At 42.5% G+C, this 27,660-nt stretch overlaps 1 protein-coding gene and 1 long non-coding RNA gene across 2 annotated transcripts in view; one reads left to right on the forward strand and one right to left on the reverse strand.

Moving 5' to 3' along the window:
• The window catches only part of tmem8b (transmembrane protein 8B), a 96,660-nt gene that overhangs the window by 25,496 nt on the left and 43,504 nt on the right, over positions 1-27,660 (forward strand). Inside the window, exons 2-5 of the mRNA XM_035530385.1 lie at positions 3,831-4,020; positions 10,245-10,452; positions 17,672-17,805; positions 20,729-20,997. Of these exons, the coding sequence (XP_035386278.1) occupies positions 3,831-4,020; positions 10,245-10,452; positions 17,672-17,805; positions 20,729-20,997 (801 nt within the window). The remainder of the gene's footprint in view (positions 1-3,830; positions 4,021-10,244; positions 10,453-17,671; positions 17,806-20,728; positions 20,998-27,660) is intronic.
• LOC118242042 overlaps positions 12,857-27,660 on the reverse strand; it is a 41,617-nt gene continuing 26,813 nt past the window's right edge. The window contains exon 3 of the long non-coding RNA XR_004776528.1: positions 12,857-12,886. This is a non-coding gene — a long non-coding RNA (uncharacterized LOC118242042). The remainder of the gene's footprint in view (positions 12,887-27,660) is intronic.

The raw sequence follows: 27,660 nt of genomic DNA on the forward strand, positions 1-27,660 counted from the left end.
TGTGTGTGTGTGTGTGTGTGTGTGTGTGTGTGTGTGTGTGTGTGTGTGTGTGTGTGTGTGTGTGCATGCGTGCTTCCAGGTGCACAAAGCACTAGTACACAATGCATTGCTGGCCCTCTATCCTGGCTTCATTCCCAGCACGGTGTCATAAGCCGGAGTTTGAGGATTTCCTTTGCTGTTCCAGGCATCTTTCCAGCCGCTGTAGGAGCTTCCACAAACAGCCGGCGCTTATTCAGATCCGCCGTCCATTGTCCTGATGTTCTAATCTTTCTAAACGTTCGGGATATTACCTTGACGACTGCTAAAGTTGCAAAACGTCTTAATGACCACCGACATCTGTTCACCTAAGATGCCACCCATTAAAATGTGGACACCTCGTAAGAAAGGATTAAAAAGATAATCCAAGTGTGAGAAAGAGCAGAAAGGCCTAAAAAGAACAAAATGGGCCAAGATTTCTTTTTTCTGAAGTACCCAATGACACTGTATTTAAAAATAATCTCAGATGGCCAGAAAAAAAATTGCAGATGGCAATAGGGGCAAACACACAACATCATCAATAACAACAACAACAACAACAACAACAACAACAACAACAACAACAACAAAAACACCCCAGTGTGTGCCCTTAAGGGAGTGGACAAGCACAAAGTGGAAGCATGACCTGATTGTCAGGCTTGTTCATTTATAAATGCCCCAAAAGTGATGCAAAATATGCCTGTACTTCACCAAGAAAGAGAGAGACATCATGAATTATTGATCTGCCATCAGTGGTGAAGACGGAGTGTGCCTTAGGGGGGAGTCGGGCGGGGAGAGATATTAATTTTAATGCTCTTCAATCCCAGGCCGAAATTGAAAAGAAGGGCACCTGTATTGAGTGGCAGTAAACTTTGTTGTTCGCGAGATATTGACATGAAATGTAATAAAAAAGGGGTCATGATTTATCGTCGGTACACTCCATTGGGAGCGGTAATGTAGCCAACTCGAGAGGCCAGGGAGGGGAAGTAATGACCCCTCCATGCCCCCCCCCCTCCCCCCCCCCCGTGGAAGCTCATCCCCCACTTGCTCTCGTTTAATTAACCAACCTCTTCTCACTATTGATCTGGGAAGTTCCCTGCACAGTTGCCAAGCTGGTGAACTAGAGGCTAAGGTGTACATGGTTGAGGAGGCAGAGCCAGCCTGGAAGTAGAAATGAAGGTGAACAAGGGGTGAGGGATTCGTGTGCAAATGTGTTTCCTATTAATGTTTTCACTGTTTGCTGCAGGTTTCATAAATCTGAAGAAAACAGCCACCCCCACAAGTCATGTGTGCCACCGTATAGTTTACCCCATTTATAAATGGAAGCTGTTTGGTGTGATGTTAGATTAATTCAATATACAGTACACGCCCTTCCCCCCTCGGGAGACATGGTATAGCTGTATTCAGCACAAGTAGCAGGAGGCAGTCTGTCCCTGGTGGTCAATTTTATTACTACTCTTTAGATACTGTATGCCAGGGGGGAAAAAGTGGTCCCAAAAATGTCTGGCAGGGTGGAGAAGTAAATGAGGTCAGCTAGTCTGACACTTGAGCTGTGTACATGTCACATCAACACATGCAACAGTCAGCCATCACCACATGGCCATGCCTCTTGACCGGCTGCAGGGCGAATTGTCCTGTCAGTGCATGACAGCAGTAGAGCCCGGTCCTTGCTTCTAACAGCCACTCAAAGCATAATGTTGTCCAAATGTTTACATGAAAAAAAAAACAACTATGCAGCATTCAATTATACCAAACAATTAATTTATCTTCAAAACCACTTAATCCAAGTCAAGGTCGCAGCCTATCTTGGTGGCACAGACCCCATGAGAAGAACCAACACTTGATAGGACACTAGTCCATCACAGGTCAAAAATGCATATATGCACCCACTTATTCACACTGGGCCTAGTTGACAAACCAGCCTAACATGTATGAGGGAGGAAACCCAGAAGAACCTAGAAGAAACCCACACAGAAACAGTAAGCACATTCAAACTCGGCCAAGCCAGAAGTCAAACCCAGCTCACTGCAGCAGTGCCACCATGCCTCCCACACCAACCAAGTGCTTAATCAGGATTAAAGAATTTGAAAATGTAAAAAAACAAACAAAAAACAAACCCATACCCTCCCCCCAAAAATGCTCATTATGGTAAATAATGAGATTTGGGATAATAACGCAGCAACGAGTGCAGTGCGAAGTGATTCACGGTGTAATTTCCTCTGCACTCTGAAGCGATGGTGCAAGGAAGCTTCGTGTGGGACGAGCCTGGGCTGTCTGAGCCCACGGACGAAGAGCCGCCCCTGGCATGGTGCCTCTGAGAGGCCATCCACTTAATAAAAGTGTCAGCGTAGCTGATCTGCTGTGCCTGTAAATAACTAAGCAAACGGGCTGACAGGAGAGGGAGAGTGAGACAGAGAAAGAGAAAGAGAGACAGCGAAGAGGAGAGGAAGTAGTACACAGTGTAGGGATACAGCTAGGATTTAGAATACAGCTGCCTTTGCTCCTCAATAGCAATCATTTAAAAACACACACACACGCACGCACACACAGAGCCCAGGCTGTGTGCGACATTGCAGGGTTGCTTGTTGGTGGGGTTCTCAGCCACTCATGCTCATTGATAGCTCTGAGCATTGTCAGTTCTCCTGCTGAGCTCTAGGCCGATCAGATTTGGGCCGACAGCCTCCTCCTGCCCCAGCAAAATTGCGTGCAACAAAATTGCCACCCACGCATCACTGTCGCAACTGTCTCGACACAAAGCGCACTTTGAGCACAAAGCATATTGTAAAAGCAGCTACTGCCACACGGTTGTTTTGCCCTTTGGCTAAAGCTTTTAGCATCATGGTGTTCTCCCAACCCCTGAGGCTAGCTTCCATGAATAAATGCTACTCAGCCCAATTAAGCGCCATCCATTCACAACAGCAACTTAAGCTGTGTTTTGGGGCCATTCTCGGGGGTGGCGGGGGGGGGGGGGGGGGGGGGGGGTGTTTGTTACGCGTCAAGAAAGGTTAAGAACCTGGATGGAATTCAAAAGGGAGGATTATGCGATGGGAAGAGAGGGCTGATTGAGATGCCTCAGCTACACTCGGATACTACCATATTACAAGTCACTGGTTAAAAACAGAAAAAAAGAAAAAAGAAAATCCCCAGTGGTGCTTGAACTCTCCATATGAGAAGCCTCAGCTTCTTCCTGGAACAGGTTAAACGGCTGTACACAGAAGAAAAGGAGGCCTCACATCCAACATATATCACTCCAGTGCTGCGCCACTGACAGGGCGGTAGTCAAGACCCTGAACGGCAGCGTTCATTAGGAACACTTCCCCCTGCCCTTGGGAGACAAATTGCAATAAATTGTGCCTGCCTGTTGAACACACTGGGAACCTGCGACCAGTGTAGAATGTGCTGGGGTGGCAGGGTATAAATGTTTCCCCCTCACAAATCACGAGAAGATTGCAAGGCATTAGGTCTGCCGACGACAGTGCTATAGGAAGGCACGGCTCATTACAGTAGATTGCAGATACCATTCCAGGGTCTCCTCTCTGGCCCCGCGCTGGAGGACAGGACCAAAATTAATTTTGTATAGAGCCTGTATATTGTTTTTGAACAGGAGCCAAACACAGGACCCAGGTCGCCGCCGATTAAATCAGCAGCAAGGCATCTGAAGGGACAGCTCAGCCAAACTGCATTAGCACCGATCCCTCCAACCCTCCCCCACTCACTCCCCCACCTGTCCCTCCACCACCCCACACACCAAACCGATGAAGATATCAATGTCATCTTTCATCTAACCTTACTCTCTCCTCGTTCCCGTTCCGCAGGCTGCCTATTTGTGACGGACTATTTCACCCGGACGCCTCGCAAGCTCAACGCCTTCCGCTCCTTCGCCAGTGTGGAGCTGTTCCACTTCAGCGTGCCTGATGACACCGTGGTGGCCGTCTGGAACCTCATCACCTTCAAGGAGCAAGGGGGCACATTCGGGGACAACTGCCCCGACCGCAACGTGACAGTGTGAGTGGGCCGATCAGTGTGAGTGGGCCGCAGTTCTTCTCGGGGGCTTTCCGCCAACATCTGCTTTCGACAGTAAGGTTTCTCTGTATCGAACGACGATCGCTGACCACGCAAGCATGTTTGCTTGCGGCTCTGAAACCATGCGCACCGAGATCTATCCGGAAATGGTTTCCCTGACTGTGGGCATTCACAACTCAGTGTAGTGTTCACAGGAGATCTGCATTGAGATTGAGTGATATACTGTTTGGCATGGAGAGTATAGGTGCACCTCAACCATATGTATTTTAGAAGTTTATACAGAATATAGATATACTACAGTTAACTGTATCCTTTAATCATTGTGCATGGCTTAACAAATTTCAACAGCTAACAAATTTTCTGTTATTTTTTTTAGAATGTGAGATGGGAAGATATCAGTTTCCCCAGAACATAAGACGGGTTAAAAAGACTTTAAACAACTTTCTGAAATCACAGCAATGCACTTCAAATTGCAGTGTTGTAACAGTATTAGTTCAACACAACTGCAATTGCCTTACTGAACCTTTCATGCTGCACTAAATATTCTTTTAACTCACATTTGGTTGTTTTTTTTCTTTTTCCACTTCATTCCTAGGCTCTTGACTGGTCCTTGAGCGTTAGCCATGGCCTGAGCTAATAGCAGTGCAGAACGGTGTTTGGAGATTAATGGAAGTATCTAAGTTCCCAACTCATTAACTGTCAATAAAACTTCACATACATGGCCTGACTTTGCTTCTGCTGTCCAACTTCCAGAAAGACCCGTTTGTGTTAAATTTGTAGCATTATGCAGCGAAATACAAAGCGCATCCTTGAGGGCTATGGCTGCTAGTGACAGCAAACCCTGTCTCTGTGAGTTGTTAGTCAAAGACAAAGGAGTGTGTTTTATGGGCCATCTGTGTTCGAACACCTCAGTTCCTCCTGTGACCTTAAAACAAGAACACTGTGTGCGAAAGGTTAACAGGCCTTAAAAAACTACTGCATGGTCATCATAGTTTTTTTTTTTTTGTGATATTATGAAAACATGGATATGAAAGCATGAAAGGAAGGGCTTTCAGCTTGTTTCCAAGACCCCCCCCCCCCCCCCCATCCCCTCGATATCCCATGCACTGGATCAGCTCTTCTGAGAACCTCAAGGGAAATTTGAAAGTACGGCATCGAGACTGATGTAAAACGTTTCTACTCATAATGTCAGACAGAACTATAGGGGAGCATATTGTAAGAATTAAACATACACCGAGATGTCACAGCTTGAGTGCTAATGAAAATGATGTCTTGAGGGCTGATGCAGAATAGATGGCCTGTCTATGCATAGAATATTGCTTGATAGCTTTGGGAGAGACTCTTAACAATTTATCTAATCTCATTATTTATATAGATTTTGGCTTGATTGGCTAGGAAACGCTACATACTTGTACACCAAGTTGCCAGTTCATTAGATACATATGTTTTAAATGTGTACTTACAGGTTACATTTTCTTTGTTTTTTTTATATTTTGTCTATATTTTATAATTTTTCTCTGCAACTATACTACATTGGCTTAATTTATGAATATCCTGTTTTAATGTGATCTCTCTGTATTTTGTGCATATTTTGAATCTATATATATTTATCAATTATGTTGTATTTTTAAGTGTTTCCATAAACATTATTTACAAGTTAATTTAAATTATAAATGTATAAAATCATCCAGCTAACACCTACCCTTTGGTTAAAATCAGGTCACTAATGAAAGAAGCCGATTAAGGATGATATGATGCATACAGGCTACAGCACTTTGGTAAAGTCAGCTGACTTTAAAAAACATCAGTGTTGCCAGAAGTGATGGACTACAGTTTAAACTTGGCTGTAAAATGCATGACCGCTGATTAAGTGCAGCTGTAGTGCAGGTATCCTTAATAAAGAGATCTTTTAGTGTATGCCTATGCAGTATAAGGTTTAGCCATTTTTATGTATTTATTTTAGGTCTGATGTATGCAGTTTGTTCTGGAAAAACAATTGAGTGTTGATGGATAAGTGTAGTTACTATTCATTTAAATGGCTGTTAGAGAGACCCTGGGTGCAGTTCAGTAACAAACCCTTGAACAGCACAGTGGAGAGCAGTGAACAACTGCACTGTATGGAGAAGCTAGACATGTCACACACTGCATGTGAGGTACGGCCGAACGGAGCGTAGCGCTAATTAAACTCTCTCTCTCCCAGATCCCCCTGCCCTCCTCCACGCGCTCCTTCCTCGGCTCGCCCCTAACCTCGCTGCTGTTTCTGAGCAGAGCAGCCCGGTTATCGGTCGCTGTGGTAACGACCCACGCATGGGTGCCCGCACAGTCGATCCGGCTGTCAGAAAGCAGGCAGGGGGCGCCATAACGAGGGGGGCAATTAAACAAGGTTCCCAGGGGGAGCTAAAACGTGTGGAGATAAGGCCGTGTGGGTGACGGGGCAGGGGGATGGAGTGGGGGGGGGGGGGTAACAGGACGGCTGTGAGTTAGCAGGGAAGAAGCCACACGCTGCTGCCTCAGGATCGATCAACCATGACAACTCTAATTAGGCCCAGTACAAACCATGGAGCTGGAGCATAGCAGAACTCCCAAGGTTGTTCCAGCACTTCCTGTCAAGGGTCTCTTCTGCCCTTGTATGAGCCTAGAATGATGAGCACATCTATTTGATTGTAATCTTTATGTCCTTCTATAGGACAGTCACAAAAGACTTGTGGTATCAGGTTCCCCTTGAGTGATGTTTTCTATAAACACGTCAGCAGTAAATGAGAGACCTCAATCATAATTCGGATGACAGTGACATATTTTTCACTTACTTTGGGCATGCAGGTTTTGTATATTTTCTTAGTTAAATTATTTGATCTACTTTAAATATATACTGTTTTTCCTTCATTCTTGTGTCAAAGTTAAGATATCAATCTGGGCTTTTAGTGTAATTCCCATCATATGCTCACTGAGGTACCAGTCGCTCTGAGTCTTTGTAACATGAGACAGTGAAAAAATGACTGACAACCTTGTGCCTCAATTAAAGCCTCTAACCCAATCTGCATTCCATGCCTGTTTGTTTAGACAAGAACAAGTACAGCCAGATTTATGCCATTCATTTGCATAATATCAGATCCAAGGGATGAGCACATCAACAAACCTAATCAAGGCGTAAATTGGAAGATGAGAGACATGAAGCCTGTAGATTTTTTTGTTTTGTTTTGTGGATTTATTTATTTATTTTTTGGTTTTGTTTTGATTTGTTTGCTTTTGGGAGGGTGGGTCATATGCAGAAGTGTGCAAACTTCTGTTGCTTGGCACAACTTACTCATGTGACTTCCAAAGCACAGCTCTATACTTAACTCTGTACAGAGCTCTATACATAGCTCAGCGCCTAGCGCTGCACATAGCTCTGTAGCTTATGTGTGATCCCACAGCTCACGCCGTGGGAAGACGCAGGTGTGGGACGTTCTTTTCTGTTGTGCAGCTGCTGTGCTGCTGGTATTAGAGTACTTCTGTCGCTTATCTACCAGTCGGTGTCATTAAAGCTTTTGAGGAGAAGAAGGTGGCTTTATGGCAAGCAGCACAGGTAGGCTTCTGCTCTTTCTGCTTCCAGCAAACTGAGACCCACTGCCCGTCCGCTGTCCGCGGTGCTGAACACACAGAGAGGCTTCTAAAATGTTTGAAGAGACTGTATGGTGTATCCATGAAAAAAAGAGCCAGGCTTCTTTCTTCCAGCAGCCAGCCTTTGCACCTACTAAAAAGAAAAGAACCTAATTGTCCCATTAGACTCTCTCTCCGCTTTAATTGACATTGGGGGGTTTAGAGGAGATTGACCTTTTGAAAAGTGAGGCAGCGCGTGAGCTGCTGCCCTCGTTGATTCCATCATGGGGATTCATTCACAGGGGACCTGAGCACTCCACACTGCATGGGCAGATCCAAGATTTTCCCATAATCCGTTCGGAAGCAGCACCAACTGGATCGTACCGCTCTGCTCAATGTTGCTGTACCATGGATGATGAAGCCATGGCTTTAGAATGCGTCTCTTCTTTAATTAGGCCCTGTACATGGCATTTGGGGTTAAATCTATCTTATGCAGATATAATTTACAATATAAGGTGGCAGGGAACAGGCACTGAGGTTTAATACATCAATATGAGGAGTGAACAGCAGTGGTGGACAAGACAGATAATGGGAGATGGAAGCTAAACATGGAGCAGGGCTCAATAGCACGAGTGCTTCATCATGAGCAGGTGTCAGCTTCATCAGGGTCCAGATGCACTTAGGGTAGTTATGGAATTGCATGTTACTAACCAGTGAAGCAAATATGCACAGGTCTTGTTTAAAGGATTAATTGCTAATGTTTCTAATAGCAGTTGAAGAGCAGTAGGGGACAGAGGTTACTATTAGACAAATTAGGTAATACTAAATGATATATATTAAATGGTATATACTATGGGACATATACGTTGGGCAGGTTAGTGTCTGTAAGTGATGCATTCTTTTCGGATTTTCAATTATGGTTTAAGGTCTATTTAAGTTGTCAGCTTGAACTCCAAGCTACAAGGCATTTTAAACACCTGTCTTATTATTTATTTTTTAATCTCAGGCAGTATTAATTAGTAGCTACTATAATTAATTCAATAATGAATTACTGTCAACTATTCAGTAACCACTTTGAAGCTAATATAAAAGGTATGTAGTAAGGAGAGTGAGAAATGAGTGTGCTCCAGTTCTACAAACTGGTTAGCTATGGCGAGTGAACAGAAAGCAGGGGGACTTTTCTAATAACCCTACAGTGCATCATCAGTTGCAATCTGAGTTCTTACCTGCCAAAGACGTTAGGCCCTCCTGGTTAGAGAAGTGCTCCTCTGGGACTCCTTGTCTGTCTGAAGCTATAGGGAAAAAAAAACATCACAACAACAACAACAACAACAACAACAACAACAAAACACAAAACCTCAACCCAGTGGCTGAACCACAGTAGTTTTGAAGACAGGGGGTAGACACTATGTCTACAGACAGCCAGACAGAAAGCAGCTGTTGTATTTGCAGGTGGGCCCACTTTGTTAAATATTCATAGGAGGGAGATGCGTGCTGCTGTGCACTGTGGAGTACACACTGTGGCATGTGCGCCAGTGAGATTGGTGCATGTTCCCATCCTCCTCCGCCACCTGTGAAAGCTTTCGGCGACCTTTAATCCACAATACGCTTGCTTCACTACTCAACCTTTAGTCTAATTCAACCTTTTCACTTCACTTACAGGCTCCAGCACAGAATAGAATCCAATGAGAAAAGTGCACAAGAAGTGCAATTGTCACCCTTTGCTGTGATTACTTTTCACAAGAGGCTTTTGCCTCTGAAGCTTGTCAGAGAGGACAATTGACAAACTGCAGTGTCTCAGTGCAATGGGCTGAGTGACAGTAATCACAGGAGGTGAGGCCTTTTATTCACAAGACTTTCATGTAGTATGATGTAGGGTAGATTCAGGTTGTCAGGCTCCTTTTTAATCTTGAACAGTGAGCTGGATTCAGAAGCACGAAACAGAAAGCACAGCCTTATTAGGCCTCTACAGCTAATGTTGAAAAAATTAATACCAATCAGATTTTAAAAAACTCAGGTCGCTGTTTGCATCTGGGCCCTTTTTCTCCACTTTAGCTGAGATTACAGCCTAGATGGAGCACTGTTCCATTTCAGTGCCCTCCAAATCCATAAGCATTACTTGAAACATTCACAGTAGAGTATAATGTTGGAATATTTGCTTACGATTCACTTCATGCATAATTTAGTATTAGTCACAATGCTCCATTTCACTTCCTGTAAAGGAAAGAGAAATTGCAGCATTTTCTGAATTCTAATTGATTTCAGGGTGACTCCCCATAGACATACCCATTTCTCTCTTTTTCTTTCACACACACACCCACACCCTCACACACACCCACGCACGCACACACACACACACACACACACACACACACACACACACACACACACTGTTGTTTGCTCACATGAAATTAATTGTGCTGTGTTTATTGTTTGTTTGATTTATGAAAACTGTGATGAGAAAAGCACAGGCATAAGCGCGCACTGGGACTTTAGATTACATTACACAGTGATGACTGGGGACACATACTTCTCCCTGAGTGAGTGAGCGTCCAGCTCCTAAGTTGGCCACAGTGTAGCAGATGTGTCCGCTGTGTAACAATGTCATTTGTCCCTCCGGCTAACAGATACTTCAGGTCAGGGGCCCCACCAGTGATCAACCCCCTGAACACCCGCTTCCCGAGGGACACCATCATCCCAGGGTCCTTTGCTGTCACTCTGACATGGACACTGCCCAACCGTACCACAGGGGTGTTCAATGTCACCAGCCCCCTCCCAGGAGACTGGTTCCTGGCCGCACACCTGCCAAAGGATGAGGGGAAGATTTCTGTCAAGGTGAGCCTGTGGAATGCAAGCATATCCCTGTCCAGTCAGAATAAGGACTCAGCTTTAAAGATGGACAAACTAAAAGGCTTTTTTATTATAGACTTTAATAGACACCTTCTTCTGTAATGCATAATTCTACATCTCCTACTCTATCTTGTAAAGCTATGTTAGTTTTTTAGGTGAGTCAAAATCAAGAAATCTTTTTGTGACTGTCCATCATGAATTACTACTTTTGACAGGTTTACGATAGAGTAATTTTGTAATTTTGTTTTTAAAGAATAGTTTTTGTTGTTTGGGGACAAATGTGAAACAACAGGTTGTATGTCACTTGTATTTTAATTAATTGAGCATTGTGTGTCACTGCATGACAGAACAGAAGCAGATGATGATAATCATGATGATGATGAAAGAAAAAGTAATTCAGAACACCCTTCAGCCTTCTCATACTGACAACCCTCAAACTCATTAATCTGTATATGAGAATTATAGCAGACAACTTTTTTTCTCTGGAGGAACAGCCAATAAAATGCATTTCCTTCTTGAAAGAATAAAATTATCAGGGTTATAGTCAGGGTCAATCATGCATCATGGGATATTGTTAAATTATTTCGTGTCAGCAGTTGCTAAATCAGGGCCTAATAATGGCTTCCTGCAAGTCAACACAACAGGTGTACAACAGGCTCTACTATTCGCATTATTCCCCCCAGGGAAAACTGAAATGAAATTTAAAAATCAGAAACCTGAACTGTTTACAGGAGTCCTCTACTTGGAACATGGTATTCTTATGTTAATACTGCTTATAATTATGTATAGATTAGCAAGTGATTTTGCATCATTATCTCACCTATAGTATATATAAAAAAATTGTGTTATGCATTATAAATATATTTATTTTAATCTACATGCACTTTCATTGTTTGTCTGGTTAAAATCATTGCTTTACTGTGAGAAAAGCATCTGTAACATTCACACCTGTGTATGTTGTGTGTCTGGTCATCAGTGGTTTTGCTGTCTCATGCATGGTGCAAAATGTTCAGTAGCTTGTGCACGTGAGCTAAGTCCCAGAAATGAAGTAAGTCTTTTCCCAAGAAGCATCCGACCTTTCACTTTCATCCAGAATCCTAGTTAGTTTTGTCTGTGAACACAGTATAGCCAATTAGCCAGACATAATGGAAGGCTTATGCTAATTGACTTGTAAACAATTCAGTGAAGTGTGAACTCTGATCTGGTGGAAAAGAAAGTCTTCGTATTTGTCCCCAATATATAACCATATTAGGGATCAGTTTGATGCCAACATTAATATACAACGACTTCTCTCATCTCTCATCGCTCCTTCTCTCATCTATCAGAACTTTCATTACTGGTTACTTATTAGTATGGAATTACATTTCATATGGGAACATATGCCCAAAGTGTATGTATCCTTACCACCTCTAACTGGTCTGCCTTTTGACAAATACAGTGTATAATCTGGAATATAATCCTTATGTGCTATCTAGAACCGTTTGTTCACAATATGCATCCTTGCATTACTCCTGTTTTATTGTCAAAGATCTTTGGTGTCAATCTGTTGTGCTTTATCTTTCCTCTGCATGACTTATCTCTTTCCCCAGTTGGCCTACCCTTCAGACTTTTAGCTTAATTAACTGCAAGAGTTGCAGTGATAGGGAACGTCCACTCTACTGGATTATGCACAATCCTTTTCCTCCCTGTGAACTCCCTATTTAAGGATGTCATTTTTTCTCAAGTCTTCCTACCAGCATCCAATTAGTGTGCGGCACTCTGGCCTTTACTAAGAACCTCAGCAGCGACAGCACTGGTGAAAACCAGCAGACTTACAGCAGGGCCTAGCTGGAAGGGATAATTAGGGGTAGAGCCATACCGCAAGAACAAATCTTTCATTTATCAATCACTGGGCAGCAACAGTTTGGACCCAGTTGTCTAGGGATCTTCCAGGGTGAACACATTTGTCAGCATTTCAACGATGACCGAGACTTCTCCTGTAAGCATAAGATCCCCTGTACGAGGTGCTTTGCACTTTTGAAAGCACAGCAGCTGATGTCACAGAAACATAATGGACGGCAAGAGGGTCAGAATGCAACCTTTGTGACTTAACCAGCTATATATTACAAAATATACCACTGAATCGTTGCTCACAGCTAGATTCTAACTTGCAGCGCCTCCTCTGATTGCATATATTTAAGGAAAGATCTGGCATGCTGTTGGCACAAACTGCTCCGGGCTGTGCTGTTGAGATTAGAAGGAAATGGGGGCTCCACTGATGCCTGGTGCGATGGTGCATGGAGCTGGATACTTACGGCAGGGCTGTGGCACGCCACATCCGCCGTATGTGCTGCTGACTGACAAGCATGCCTCTCTCGGTGGATATTCAGGGGGCTTCTTTATGAGCAAGCAGCCACAAATGGAGTTAACAGTTAGGCAGCTGGAGAGAGAGAGAGAGAGAGAGAGAGAGAGAGAGAGAGAGAGAGATGATGGAAATCACAGCAGCACAGATCAGCCAGCCGTCTCTGTTTGAGGCGGCTGCCACCGGGGATAGATGATGACCGGAAGCGCTGCTGCCTGACAGTTTGCCTCTTGCTAACCAAGGCTCTCAGGCTGAATTGCTGTGCTAATTAGGAGCTGTCAGGAGCTTGGAGATTGGATGATCCTGCCCAGTGCACCAGTGTTTGTTTTGGACACAGGCCACAGAAGTTGGGGGAAAGCTGATAGTTTAGTGATGGTGTGTCTTGCCACTGCATTTCTAATTAGCTGTTGTCAACAGGCTAAAGGCAAGCAGATATCCTGATACCCGTTCCTAACATGTCCACATTATTAGCCAGAGGCAGAGGTTTGTTGACCCAGAAACAAAGTTGGAGCAAGGGCATCCTTAAGTCCTGGGTTCACTAGAGTTTGGCTTGATTGAGAATACATTCTAATAGTGTTTGTGGAGAAGTGTCAGTTATTACTCTTCCTTTGTTACATGGCAATAATATTTAATAAGGTGTCACTTAGACTAATGCAATTGGATCCTCAAAAAAAACAGAAACATGAGAAGATTATCCTTGTGAAAGCTACTGTTCAAGCCATGCTTTTTTCTCCTTGCCTGCCAAACTGAAGTAAAGTGAGAAGGTCCTAGATTACCCATTTGGGGAATAAGCCAAACCTCAGACCTTGGGTTTTCCAGCCTTCACTCATGTCATTACTGGAGCTGATGTGACCTTGATGGAAGTGGGAGGTTCGAGGCTCAGGGACGGCCTCTTAAAGAGCAAGTGTATGGCAGGTTAGAGCTGGTTGCACCACTAATGACATCACAGATCCCTGAAGGGTCTTTGCTAGACAAGTGATTTATGGATGTTCAATATTGCTTATGTACACCTTCCTCCAGTTTGCTCTACTTCTAAACACCAGGCATTCTACCGCTCCACAGGTGAACACTTGCTTCAAAGTTTGCTCACAGGCTGCTCATAGAAGTTACAGAAGTTACAGCCACCATTGGCACCACACTGATTTTCACAACAAACAGTCACCTATCAGGAAACACTACCCTCTATTAACTGCCATTGGCATATTCAGCCCCATACTAACACTATTTACTCAGTAGCAGCAGAAAAAGCAGAGTGAACAGGCAACGAAGCGACACACACCACGATGCATGGGCCTCTCCTGATTCTGCATTAAGGCTGTGCCAGATGCTTCAAGAAGCCCCAGAGGCACAAATTGTCACCAGTTCACTCCCTGTCTGCTCCGGTGCCACCCTTGAGGCCACGCAAGCCTGTGCAGAGGGTTTGAATTACTTTTGCACATCGGCCAACTCAGGCCTTGAGCAGAGAGGCAATTACTGCCCCCTTCCAACAACCTCCTTCCACTCCCTAGCTAATCGAACCTTTCCATCTGGGTCTGGATCTGGGTGAGCCACAGACAGCCTCCCTCTGGTCGGATCACCCAAATGAGGGCGTAGGAAGATGCTGTGTTGATGGGAATGACAAATTTCGCACGTTGGAGACCATGGCAGAGCGAGGTGAGAGGAGGTCAGAGGCTGCTGGCGAATGAGGGGGAGGGCATTCAAAGCCGCGGCTGTGTCTGCCTCCTTTAGCAGCAGCTGTGCCTGTGTTTTATGTATGCAGTCATGCACAAACAACAGATGGGGCTCCTTCTCCAGTGTGTTATTTAAAGGTGGCAGTGGTTAGCACTTCCCCTTCCATCCTTATTATCCTTCCACTCCGTTGTGCCATTGTGAGCTGAGGACAGAGGCCTTTTGCCTCCGCAATAAACAGTGTTGAACCCTGGAGGGTCCTGGCAGCCTTGAACGATAATGCCTAAAAGATGCTTTTGTAGCACTGTAAAAAACAACACAAAACTAAAGCGTTTACCCATTAGGCAATTTGTTAACAAACATAGCAACAAGATTGAAGTGATAACAAGAATCCTGCCCAGAAGGCATCAAGCTATCGTTAAATTGTCCCTTCTATGTCCAGACAGGAGGTCTCAGGAATTCCACAGTAGACAGAGATCAGGATAAGTGATTGCTGGACAGCTTGGGGTGAATTGGATGAGCCCGCTAATCAAGCCAAGAGTGAATTAGACCTTGATAATACACAAGAGATAATGAGCAATGCATAACTCCCCCAGCAACACGGCCGACAACACCTACCCAGTGGAGCGGATCCACGCAATCGGCTGTAATGAAACAAGAACGTGCTCCATCACCATCGGTATGGATGCCCTCTAGCATGTCAAAACTGCTATGAGTTAAAGTTTTTTAAAAACTAAGCTTCCCTTCAAATATTCATAAGACCATGAAGGTATTAAACACAGCCTCTATAATGTAAGGTACAGTCTCTGTGTTATTATTAATTATGTACTTCATAAGTACAATTTTGTTCTTATTAGACAACTTCTGTAAAAGTATTGAATTTAATATTCCCTTCTGTTGGGGGGGAGGGTTCCCTCACTATTTTTTTTCAGTTGTTGATGAAAGTTATCAATATAATCAAAGCAATTAAGGGCAGTGTAAAACTTGTAGTCAGCATGGTAATGGTAATAAAGATTTTAATGAACATACAATTCTGATAGCAAGGATAATTTGAAGTGAATTGTAAACTTGTCCTTTGAGTCCTAATGGATGTGGCAGAGAACATTAGGCACCTTCTCCAACAGCAGGACATTACAGAACATGTTCCAGCATGTAAAAGCATGCCTATCCAGACATTTCTTTGCTAAAAGTAAATAACTAAATAAATCAAACAACTAAAACTGCATTCGACATGCTTTCGTACTGAAGAATTAATGAAGATCTAATTATGAGATAACCATTGAGGCGGCGAAAAGCATTATATAATTAAATGTGCATCACCGCGGGCCAATTAGTTCTTCATCCACCCCCGCCCCTTTCCCCATTCTTTGCCAATTCCCCGGACAGAGCAGACAAGCCCTGGAAGTAGTTTGTGCTGCCACTGTCTTCCCCTCTCAGGATTATTGTTTTACCGCACCGAGCTGACAGGCGCGGCGATAAATCAGCTGCTCATTCCCTACCTTATGTAGTAATAACATGGCTGACTGACCTCAATAGGAAACCGCCAATGATTTGCAGCAGGTCTCTGACAGGACTGCCGCAAGTATCGGTATGTGAGAATATGTGCCCCCACCCCACCCCACAATCACCCCCTTTGGTGTGCGTGGAAAGTGCGGTGCTACGTGTCACCACAATATCCCGTGTTGCTCTGAGCTGCCTGGCGAACCTTGAAGGCGGAAGTTGATGGAAAAACAGATTTCAGGTTTCGCATGGCACCCATTCCCCCATCGCCGGATAGCTGGTATGCTGGGTTGCTGGGCTTCTGGGTAATTGTGTACAGGAGGCATGCTAAGAGAATTTCCACTTTGGAGTGCTTGGAGAACCCCTAATGGGATGGAGGGCAGAAGAAGAGCAGAAGAAGGAGGAGAAGAGGAGGAGGGGTGGGGGTTAGCCACTGCTTGACAGTGATGAATGAGGGTGGGGGTACCTGTGAGAAACAGAGGCCAGGGGGTGAATGATGAAATGCTGCATTGTAATTTGGCAGGGTGTACCATAATAAATAACACAAGCTCCTACACAGCCCCCCCACAACCCTACCTCCCCAGCCCAACGACAATTCCCCTTCTCCCCCTGGACCCTCCTCCCTCACCCCAACCTGCCATGCAATCTCCCTGTGAAAATGTGTCCTTGCAAATCTATACAGCTCATCTCCTCTTTAATTGGTGCCCACACCACCTCTAACTCCTGCTGAAATTAATGTGTTTTTACCACTTGGGAAACTAATATGGAGTTCTGGGCACCTCGGCCAACTGTGATCCTCTGCTGTTGGTTCCAACAAAAGCAGACTCTGCAATCACAGGTCTGTTTTAGGCACTCTCAAATTGTTTTTGGCAGTTTTAACACTGGGTTCTGTTTCTGTATATGCTTGAAACCTACAAGGCTACCAGAGTTTTGACTGTGGTACAGAGAATTCTGTTATGTCATTGTGGTGTTACATCAGTAGATGTGGAACCTGGAGTAGTTACAGATTAGACACAGGCATATTTGAATTGGGCCAATTTTTTCTACTAAAAGACCAAAAAATCCATCCAATCCAATGTAATATTATTGCATTATGAAGAGGATGTACAAGTAGGGTGTACAAGTGATGCACTTTATAAGAAAATCCCAAAATGCAAAACAGTATACTTTCAAAATGAAGAAAAACACATTTGGAGACATTTAGACAGATTGGGATCCTGTGGACAGAAACATCCCCTGAGTTGAATTAACGCCTGGAGGGTTTAATTAACACATTGTTCAAGCCCAGCTGGGAACACTAGGGATTATTAACTGGGAATTTTGCAGTGTCACATTCCATACTACAGAGTGAAAAACAATTAAATTTACACACTGTCCCCCCTCAGTATAATTCTATATGCTCACAAATGTATTTATTTATTTTTTTAATCATTTGTAGTTTGTGAGAGGTGTAAACTGTCAAGCAGTGTGAGGTAAAGGTGCTGTCACACAAAAAAAGATATGAATGAAAGTTCTGGAAAGTGATGGTGCTGTGATAACTTCACAGTGAAAATAATAACTGGGTTTTAATTGGAGCTGCCATCTTCTCTGATATTTTTATCTCATTTCACAGCATGTCTTGACTTTGGATATCAAATTCTGATAAACAGGTTTGAAATTGAACGCTTTGTTTTGTCCTTTTGTTTTTTTCTTTAGGGTCTTCGAGAAGAATGTCAGTACCTCTTCCAACCTCAGCTCATAGTCCAGAGGCTGATAGGAATTTCGGTGCTATACCCTGGCTACTTCATAGACCAGATGATTCCAGTTCACAATAAATCTGTTCTCTACAAGTGAGTGGACTTGTTGCACACAGTCAAAAGCAGTCAGGCAGACCAATGGACAAAGACACACACACAGACAAACACCTCCTCCTTTAGCCAATCCCTATTTTATCCCACAGTCCTGACTGCATATTCTAGAGTCTACAGGACATGTCAAACTTAGCCTATGTACCACAAGAGCTTTCTGCATTCAAAAGGAGTACTCAAGGACTCTTATACCTGCACACAATCAACCACTGCAATCACTTAACACTGCTTTTCAGTTACACCATCATTACTCTTCCTGACAGAGTTGTCCTCTACCACTGTGTCTTCTACCTTACTACCAAACAATAACATGAAAACACCCAGGCATGTTCCATTAAACCACAACTCACCCATATATGTCCACTGTTCCAAAACAGTTATAAAATTAAATTAATTGGATTTATTCAATTAACATATGCCACACAATAGCTAAAAAAACAAACAAAAAAAACAATTTTACTGACACACACCACAAGGAAAAAAAGCCTCATCTTCCAACTGATTTTCTGTCACAATTCCCAATGCCAAACTTTCTTTTTTTCTACATGTAATAGCTATAATTACACAGCTTAACGAAGTGGTTCATTGTTTATTGACCTGAAATATTTGAACACTGATCCATACTGAAGATATGATTGCTATCTAACTACTGGACGAGACAAAGGAGTATCATTTAAAGGTAACATTAAAGTCCAGTTAGCCACAGTTAGCATCTCTGCGCTTTGCCTGCCATTATCTTTGTTAAGAACTTTACCATGAGCTCTACTGAACAGAACTCTTCTCCTCTTCTTCAAGCTTTTTTCACAGCTGATATAAAATATGAAGCCAGCCATACAGCTTATCTAGGACTTCAGGTAACATTTTAATATACGTATCACTTATAGTGGATATGGAATGGAATCTCTTATTGTGACAGCATAGTGCATCTAAAAATTTTTTTATAAAAGAGCCTAAATGAACTGTTGAGCAATCACAGCAGATTAGGGAATAAACTATTGCTACAGTTCTGTTACATGCAAAACAAATGATATAATTTCAACCAAATATTCCATCTAAGTGGAATGACCCCATCCTGGAACAACACGCATCCTTGACAGCAGGAATGCACACATACAGACAGACTCAAACACACATACAAATGCACACACACACACAAATGTATTGACTCACTGCATTCACAAACCCACATAGGCTAGCATGCACAAGTACGCAAATGAACTCCCGCGGAAGCCCAGCTGGGAATGGTTGATTGTTCTGTGATTAGATGATGCCGAGTGGCTCATTTTTCCACAGGTAGACTCCACACCCATCAATCTAATGTCTGGTTTAAGAGCTTCAGTGATGCTGATTAAGATGCCTATGCCATTTGTAGTACAGCTCAGCATACCAACAGCAATATGTCTCTATGTCTCAGAGTCACACACACTTATACACACACTCACACATACACACATGCACATCCATGCACACACACATGAACTTTACCTTCATCATTCTATATCCTGCATACAGCATTTTACAGAAGATTCCCTCTACCTAAGATATGTTTATAAAGAATCTAAGGAATCATAATACTTAATGTGGTTTTATGAATGTTTGATTTAACATTGTTGGATTTCAAAGGTCATTTGATAACACTGAAGTCTGTAGGCCTCTCTTATATTTCATGGAATTCTCTGCAGCATTTACTGAAAGGCTACAAAGAAAGGCATTTGGGATTTACAGATTTGCCCACTAAATTATGGTCTTGTTATATGCACCAAGGCTCAATGAACAATTAAATTAAGTTTTCATTTGATTAAGTTAAGCTTTCATCAGAATACATATTACTCAGTAATTGATTTTATTTAATCAATTGTGAAATAAACATAATGGTGCAGAAAATAAAAAAGAAGATAGAACATTAAATCCTGAACAAAAGTTTTCTTCTTTGAGAGAAAGAGAGGGAGAGAGAGAGAAGAGAGAGGGAGACACTGTTTAAATTCAAAGTAACCTATTTATGTTCTTGATGGATTGTATAAACAAATTGCTTTTTGTCTGATTAAGTGTTTGATGTGTTTTTCACATTGTTTAATTATCAAACTAAAAAATAGGAGAGAGAAGCAATTTTGCCTTGGGTAAAAAAAGGACAACTCGCATTAATCTTATGAATAACCTACGCTTCTCTGCGCAATTCAGCAAAATATGTCAAATCTTATAGCTCCGTCATCTTGACTCTAAACAGGTATTGATATGTTAATGATAATGGTCCACCAAGTCATACATTTTGGCCAGTATGAAGCTATGTTATAGCATGTTATGTTTGCTGGGTACTATTCTCAGGGTATTTAATCTATAAATGAATGTGTGGTGAAAAGCTACCTAAAGGGCTTTTTATCTCTTTGTTCCACATAAACAAGTGTTAGATAATTGCAGTCCAGAGGCTCAAGAATAAATTTGCATCCCTACCCCTGAATCAAAATTAATGCGCATTATTATATCATAGATGCATTAAAATTACAGGACAGCAATTACTGATACTGATTTTGATTATATGTTATGTAAATATAAGATAAATATAAAAGGCATTAAAGGGAGAATTAAATGCACTAGGGGTTTATTCTTTTTTTTTTTTTTTAATTTTTTTTTTTTTTTTACCAATCTGATGTGCAGTGATCACAGCATACAGTATAGTGCAGTTAGCAGAATTTCTAACCTCAGAGATTGCTGGGCTTTTGGATAATAACAGTACTCTATAAATATGTTGGGATGGCCTGAGGGTGCTTCTTTAATCTGTCCTGCTGAGGAAGCATCCCTCTTCCTGTACCATGCATATACATTCATAAATGTGAGCAAATATGTCTGTATTAACAACACTGGATAATAGGCTCTGCCTCACCTAACTCCTTTCCTCGCTGTCCTGCAGGGTATTCATTCCTAGCTACATCTCTTTGGTGAAGGTTCAGCTGGGGGACTGCAGCACCAGAAACCGGAGCAATGAAGGCTGCCCTGTGCTGGTGAAGATGCGAGCCAGGGCTCCACCTGTACACAACTCCAGTGCTGTTGACTGCAGAGAGAGCAAGCCCTGCGAACTAGAGATGCCACTGCTGTCCTGGGAGCAGTGGTATTACATCCTGGTGGAGCGCTACCTCAGCCCGGCAGATGTGTACTTTCGCATCGGTGTCCAGGTTAAAGGTAAGGTCTTACAGACATCTTAAATGACATTCTTAAGAAAAGTAATGCTTTCATGAGACTGGGGTTTGAACAGTAGGCTGTCCAATTACTCTGCTGTTTGATTATGTTGTAGTCAGATAATGACATATACATAATATTACATAGTCATTTATAACAGTTTAAACAGGTCAGGGTAAAACTACTGAAGGGCACTGTTTAGAAGGCTACATGACACCTACATAAGGTGCCCTTCATGACAACTGACTTAAACACACATAAACATTTATAAATACTTATTCTAAAAAGCATCAGCTTCCATAAAAATTGGTTTTGTCAACTTTGATGTCAAGATGACAACAACTATGTCAAGTGACACAGAATTTAAGTGAGATTAGGCCATCATGACACTTTGTGGGGACAAATTACATTATGACACGTTATGACAAATGACTTTGTAACTCAGCCATTTTTTGGTATGTCAAGGTGACATACCAAATGATGATGAAATGTCGCAGCTTGCCAAGTAAAGCTACTGGTGAAAGTGAACAAAAATGAGGAGTTCAAAAAGATGCTCTGTTGTATCTCCTGTACTATCATAACAATTAAGTGAAAAAACTGTTGTGGCATATTTTTCAATGAGGTTGCCCTTTAATCTATCCCCTTTTACCTTTTTTAATGTTTTAATTGGCTTTAAAAAGAGTCAGTAACTCACTCCTGCTGTTTATATCTGCAACAGTGGACCCAACAAAAAACCCATCAGTTCCTCACCAATAAGTGGACACTTTTTGCCCAACTGTGGCCCTATCATGTGGCGTGACACCTTGCAGTGGCGCACTTCAATGCAGACATGCCTTCACGTGATGGGAGACAGGCACATTGCAACAGGGAATCCTCGAGATGACCCGAGAACCATGGCAAGAACGAGCTGCTGGGGAATGAATCTGCTCAAGGCCATTTTGCTGGCAGGGGATTCTACCCATGCGTGCCCCATGGCATGATGCAATGTTCGGACACTCCGAGCCATGCCAGGGTTGATGGAAACATTTCAGCCTGGCACCATCAAGACTAAAGCAGAACAGCTTGATGACTTGACACGGGATCCATTAATTCTTTATTGGGATTTATAGCCACAAATGTTGACAGCATATGGCTCCTAACCATTGCTGGGTGTCAGCACCTGATTGCTTACCAATTAAAGCATTTGGGCATAGTACGGGCCTTCAGAACACTGGGATTTCATTGCAAAGAGCATTTTTCCCCGTTTGAACCAGGTGGAGTGGTGAAATGGTCTGGTGACAGCAGCTGTGTCATAAATCTTGGTAAGAAATTGGGATACTCACTGGGCTCAGACAAGGCCACCGTCAAGGAATAGAATCGACACCGTTATTCTGCCTGATGGTACAATGAAGTGTTGATGAATTCCTCCACACTCTGCATCTTTAGCGAATGTGATAAATACTACAATTGGATTGTGCAGAAACTGTGAAATAGATGAGAGATTCAATGCAATCACCTGCACCATACTGTTGCAGCAGAGCATGGAATGTACACCCTAACAGTGTACCTGAGTTTTTATCTGTCAAAGAGGGTGGCATTCTCTCTTGGCTTTTCTATTTGTTCCCATATGAACAACAAAAATGTACAAACTGAAAATCCATGTCCTGTAAATCAGTACACTTAGCATCCCTAATATTTGGTAACTAATGCTGCCTCAGTTTCTCTTTTTCAGCGATTCGTCATTCATCTTGACTTATCTAGCTTGCATCTTGAACGTAGGCTAATATAATTCAAAGATTAGCAGCAACAATGTGCCTAATTCCTTTGTTCTGTGTAATACAGAGAGACGGATATGAAGACGCTTTCCATCTAGGCAAATTTGAAAACAACTGAATGAACCTTTTAAGACTATCTGATGGACGTGTGAATGGAAATGCAGACAACAGCATAAGCAACAAAAAAGAGGCCAAATATACATTTTAATGAACAATATCCAGTTCCTTTTTAATACCTAGCTGTGAAACACTCCCACATAGGTTGAAATGAATGCCCAGTGGTGACAAAGTGCCTTTATTCAGTTTCATGAGAATAGCACATTAGAATTACAGATAATGGAGAAATTATGAAGCACACCATCAGAAGGGAAGCCAGCCTCAAAAATGAATTTTCATATCCACTGGCTAATAGCTACAGAATCAAAGTATATGTCATCCTTTTCGGTGCCAAGAAAATTGACAGTTTGCTTTGGTCACATTGAAATTAGCTATTTAAAGTAGAGAATTTAACCATCATAGTCTGGTTAAATTACTACAACATAGAACATATAACTACAACTTACAACATACTACACAGACTATGTAGTTGCTACTATGTAAGCAGGTTTGCCTGTTGTTTTAGAGATTTGTATGAGAAAACATTAAGGTCAGGCTTCATGTTAGAAAAACAAAACAATATACCCTTTTCTCATTCCCAGTTAATAACCAACACAGAGTTTTCCACACGTAGATAACCTGAGCAACACTGTATTTGTGCAGCCTAGACATGGTAAGATTACAAAAAAATTGCCCAAGTGTTTCTACAGTTACAGGCGTATATTGAAGCTAATGAAACCAGGCCAGCATTGCATGGGGATGAAAAGAAAACCATAGCATTTATTTTTTTACTGGCTGGCAGGAAAGTCCACTATGTCAGCAGAAAGAAAAGCAGGACTACTCTGGACTCCCATACAAATGGAGACTTCAGTGTTTGGTTTAACCTGAGTGCTGGACTAGCACAAACAAACTAGCACAAATCACAATGCAGTTTCCAAAATAAACCCCACAACATTATAGTATGAGTAAAAAGGTAAGAGAAAGAGGGAAAAAAAACCTTTCCCCAAGCAGATGACTTCAACCAGGTTTACTTGAAGAACTCCAATTAGACTGCAAGAGTAACTAATCGGATGGTAGAAGCAAACTGTTTAAAAAGGAGTAACATAGCAACACACTCTAAGAATGCACTCCATACTGACCATATAATGGAAAGCTTTGCTATGTTAAGTTGGAAGATTGAATCCGCATACAGTTAGACCACAAAAGCAGCTGCAAAAAGTGAAGTAATTAAAACATTTGAATAGAGAACATAATACTCTGGAAGCAATGGACCATTTACCTTGCTTGTTTAATTAGATTCTGTGCAATGCCAAAATGTTACCCCGACCAGATTGTGCACCACTGGGCCATGTGCCAGCTAAGAAATCACAGACTACAGCTTCAGAATCTTTCGCTGCTCTGTGTTAACTCGGCAACAACTACACAGCGATGTCATCAGCACGTGCAAAGCACATCTACTCATTAGGGCTCGTCCCTTTCTTCCGTTTTTCATTAGGCTTCTGTGTGCGTATGCTTTCTCTGGGCTCTCCAAAAGCTCTTTGTTCTTGCCATGATGCTCGGTGCCGTCACTGCCCAGGGAAGGTAAGCGGGGATCGGGGGAGGACCATTGATGTCCAATGAGGCTGAAAAGCTCTCAGACCAGCTTAGGCGAAGCATGCGCAAGGGAAACAATTGGCTATGATGGGCCGATCTACCCACGGAGCGTGTTATTGCTCTGGGTGAGGAGAAGGGGGCGAAACCTGTCTGCCTCTCAAATTGCATTGTGTATCGAGCCATTAATAAATCGAGCATGGAGTTACTGCGCTGCAGTTTATTGCTCTCGAGACCGAGAGCCTGGCCTGCTCCATCAAGCTGCAGTTCCAAAATGCGAACGTTGATATGAACCTTTTTTTTAATATACGTTTATATATCATTCGGCACGTTTAAATTGGTGGCGGAATGTTTTACTACTGACACTGCTGGCACTCCAAAGTACACCAAAGCATGGGAGTGCAAGTTAATGGAGTGGTCCTGCTGGTTAGTAGGTGCTTATATTTCACATGATCGGGGGATCACAGCTGCGTTTTATAGCACGCACCCTTAATGACGGAGTTTATTATAGAGGGGGAGGCTGACCCGTTTATTATTTCATGACCAAAGGCCTCGTTAGTCCTGGTTCTGATATAGCGATGAAAAAGACGAGGAGGAGCAGATTTTTAATTTAAAGTGACATTCACCTTCTGAAACTTGTGCTGTTAATTTTACAATGTAAATAAACAGATGGCGGCAATGATAGGCAGACAATTGTCAAATAGTATCTTTTAGAGAGTGTAAATTGTTACTCAGTGCTTGAAAATGAACAAGCATTGCCGTTTAAAAGTATACTGATGGCAAAAGTCAAAATTAACATTTTTTTCTGTGTACTACAACAGTTTTGATTAGAGTCCAACTCTGTACATGGAAAGTTTTTCTGGAAAGGACTGAAGTTTTTGAAGGAGGGAATTAACAGCACTGAGGCTGAACCCCTTTGATGTCACCTATCACCTTATGATTAACGCCATTGCCTAATTAATACAAATAATAATAAGGCTTGGGGGCAATGAGCAAATGTACAGGAACGGAGCCATAGCTCAGAGTTTTGCATAGCAAAAGAAAAACTCTAAAATATTTTGAGAAAAAAAAATACTGATGTACACAGCTGCCAGCAACATCCTGGCTGGCTGAGGAAAACATATAAGATTACACTGCAAGGTGTAACCCAGAAACAGAAAGGCAAGGTTACATATGACAAAAAAAGTACACACATTTTGTGCTAGCAGGGTTTGTAAACAAAGTTTTATGAACAGAAAGAAAATTCTACTCACAGTCGTATATGGGACCAGTCGAGGCTGGAAGTGTGACACGTAGCTTCAGAAACAAGCTCAGATGCCATTATTGCTGACAAATTTAAAGATGGCCAAAAAACACTGATCATCGATGTAGAATTTATTTTGTGTTTTAACTCATTGCATGGTGCATCGCTATCCTGCAAGCCAGTGATACAAAGCGTGGGAAATGTGGAAAACTTTGGATTGAGTGATTCAATCTATCAAACGTGTGCCCGGTTAACTGTGCCTCTGATTTGCTGAAGAAGAGCCTGGAGCTTGAAAGCTGTCAGCACAAACAATAGCTGAAGATGCATGAAGGTCTCCCTTTCTTGGGCTTCTGCTTCATTCTGCCTCATTTTCTGCGAAACCCCCCCCACTAATAATTAAACAAGGCTTTCACTGACCCAGTACTCTGGTAAGCCATTCTGGTCTGGCTGCCTGTTAAAGTCCACACCCTGTAAACCATGACCTTGTAGCATCCCCCACCCCCTCCCCCTCAAAAATCCAACTTTTTCGGTCAGCGTTTTTGTCAGACCTAATTGTTCCCCGCGGTGTCCTGCTCTGCCCTCCTCCTCAGATCGATTTCAGAAAATAGCAGAAGCTGGCACCTTGCCATGATTCTGGGCTCTTGAAAGCTGGCCAGCCACCAGCTGAACCCCTCATTTTCCCACTCTCCTTCCCACACTGGCCAAGCTCCTTAAGCAGCAATACACACAGGGTCAGGGGAAAGTAAAAAAAAAAACATCTAGAGATTCAACAGAAACTTTCCAAACTGGAATCTATGTGTGTGAGTTTGTGGGCCATCCAGATGCTAAAGGAGCAGGTTGCAATTTCCTCTCTGGCTCTTCTTATAAGTTGTGTTTTATCTATGTTAAAGCAAGTGCTACCATCGCAGAAAAATGATTTGGCAGTTAATTAAAACTCAATGTGTTGCTCTGATGAAGTGAACCGGTAACCTATTATCGAATTTGATTCCTTGTTAGATTGTGGTCGATAGCAATGTTATGAATGGATACAGTATAACAGAATTTCACTTGCCCTACACTCAAACCTTGTACGTGTACAATGTCTATAGTGCATCTGTTTCCATGCTTAGTTTGTATTAACTTTCCTCAGGCCCTTAATCACTAGTCATTTTCTGACTTCAGAACACTGTTGCCTGGATACTTTTCGGTGACAGGTCTTTTATAGACCCTGACCTCAAAAACAGAAGCAGCACTGCTGTGTCAGATAAACTTGTCCCAACTCAACATACCAAACCATGCCACTACTGTGTCAGTGTTAGTCCTGTGTTGAGAATGGCCACCTTGCTACCTAGATAACACCCAGTCAGCAGTGGCCCTGTGGTCAGAGACAACAAAGGGTAAATGATTGCTAACAATCTGTGAATGCCAACAGATGGGCTAACGTCTGAAATTATATGTCTATAAAATGCAAGCAGTGGACCAAATAAAGTGGCCAGTGAATGTAGGTACAAGGTAGATGTTTCTAATAAAGTGACTAGTGAATTAACCTTTCATTTAACTTTATAGGGAATGCCGTGATGTCTTAAATCTCTTTGAAATGCCACGATCCTTCACTTCTCTACGGATGAGAAAATATTCTGTTCAGCTACCTGAATCATGAACCCATGTCCTCAAAATGCTGCATGTCAAAACAAATGAGGAGACACAGACAAAACAAATTTGTTTTTCACTTCAGACAGGCATTAACGTTTTATGAGCTTGGCCTCAAGCTTCCTGGTCAGTATTTTCTTGATCATTTGTAGTCTCTTCAAGCCTGAACTACATGACTTTTTTCTTTGCTGTTTTTTATCCATAGCTAGCTACTGGTGATCTTTTGTAGCTAGGGGACTTTCATTCCTCACCTTACCAAACCATTATTTGTGTGCTGAAGGGAGTGCAAACTGCCTCAGGACTATTGCTTAACCTGAACCATTTTGTAAGTGTAATATATGGGAACTGGAGGCT

The sequence above is a fragment of the Electrophorus electricus genome, chromosome 9 (genome assembly GCF_013358815.1).
Source record: "Electrophorus electricus isolate fEleEle1 chromosome 9, fEleEle1.pri, whole genome shotgun sequence".
Taxonomy (NCBI): Eukaryota; Metazoa; Chordata; class Actinopteri; order Gymnotiformes; family Gymnotidae; genus Electrophorus; species Electrophorus electricus.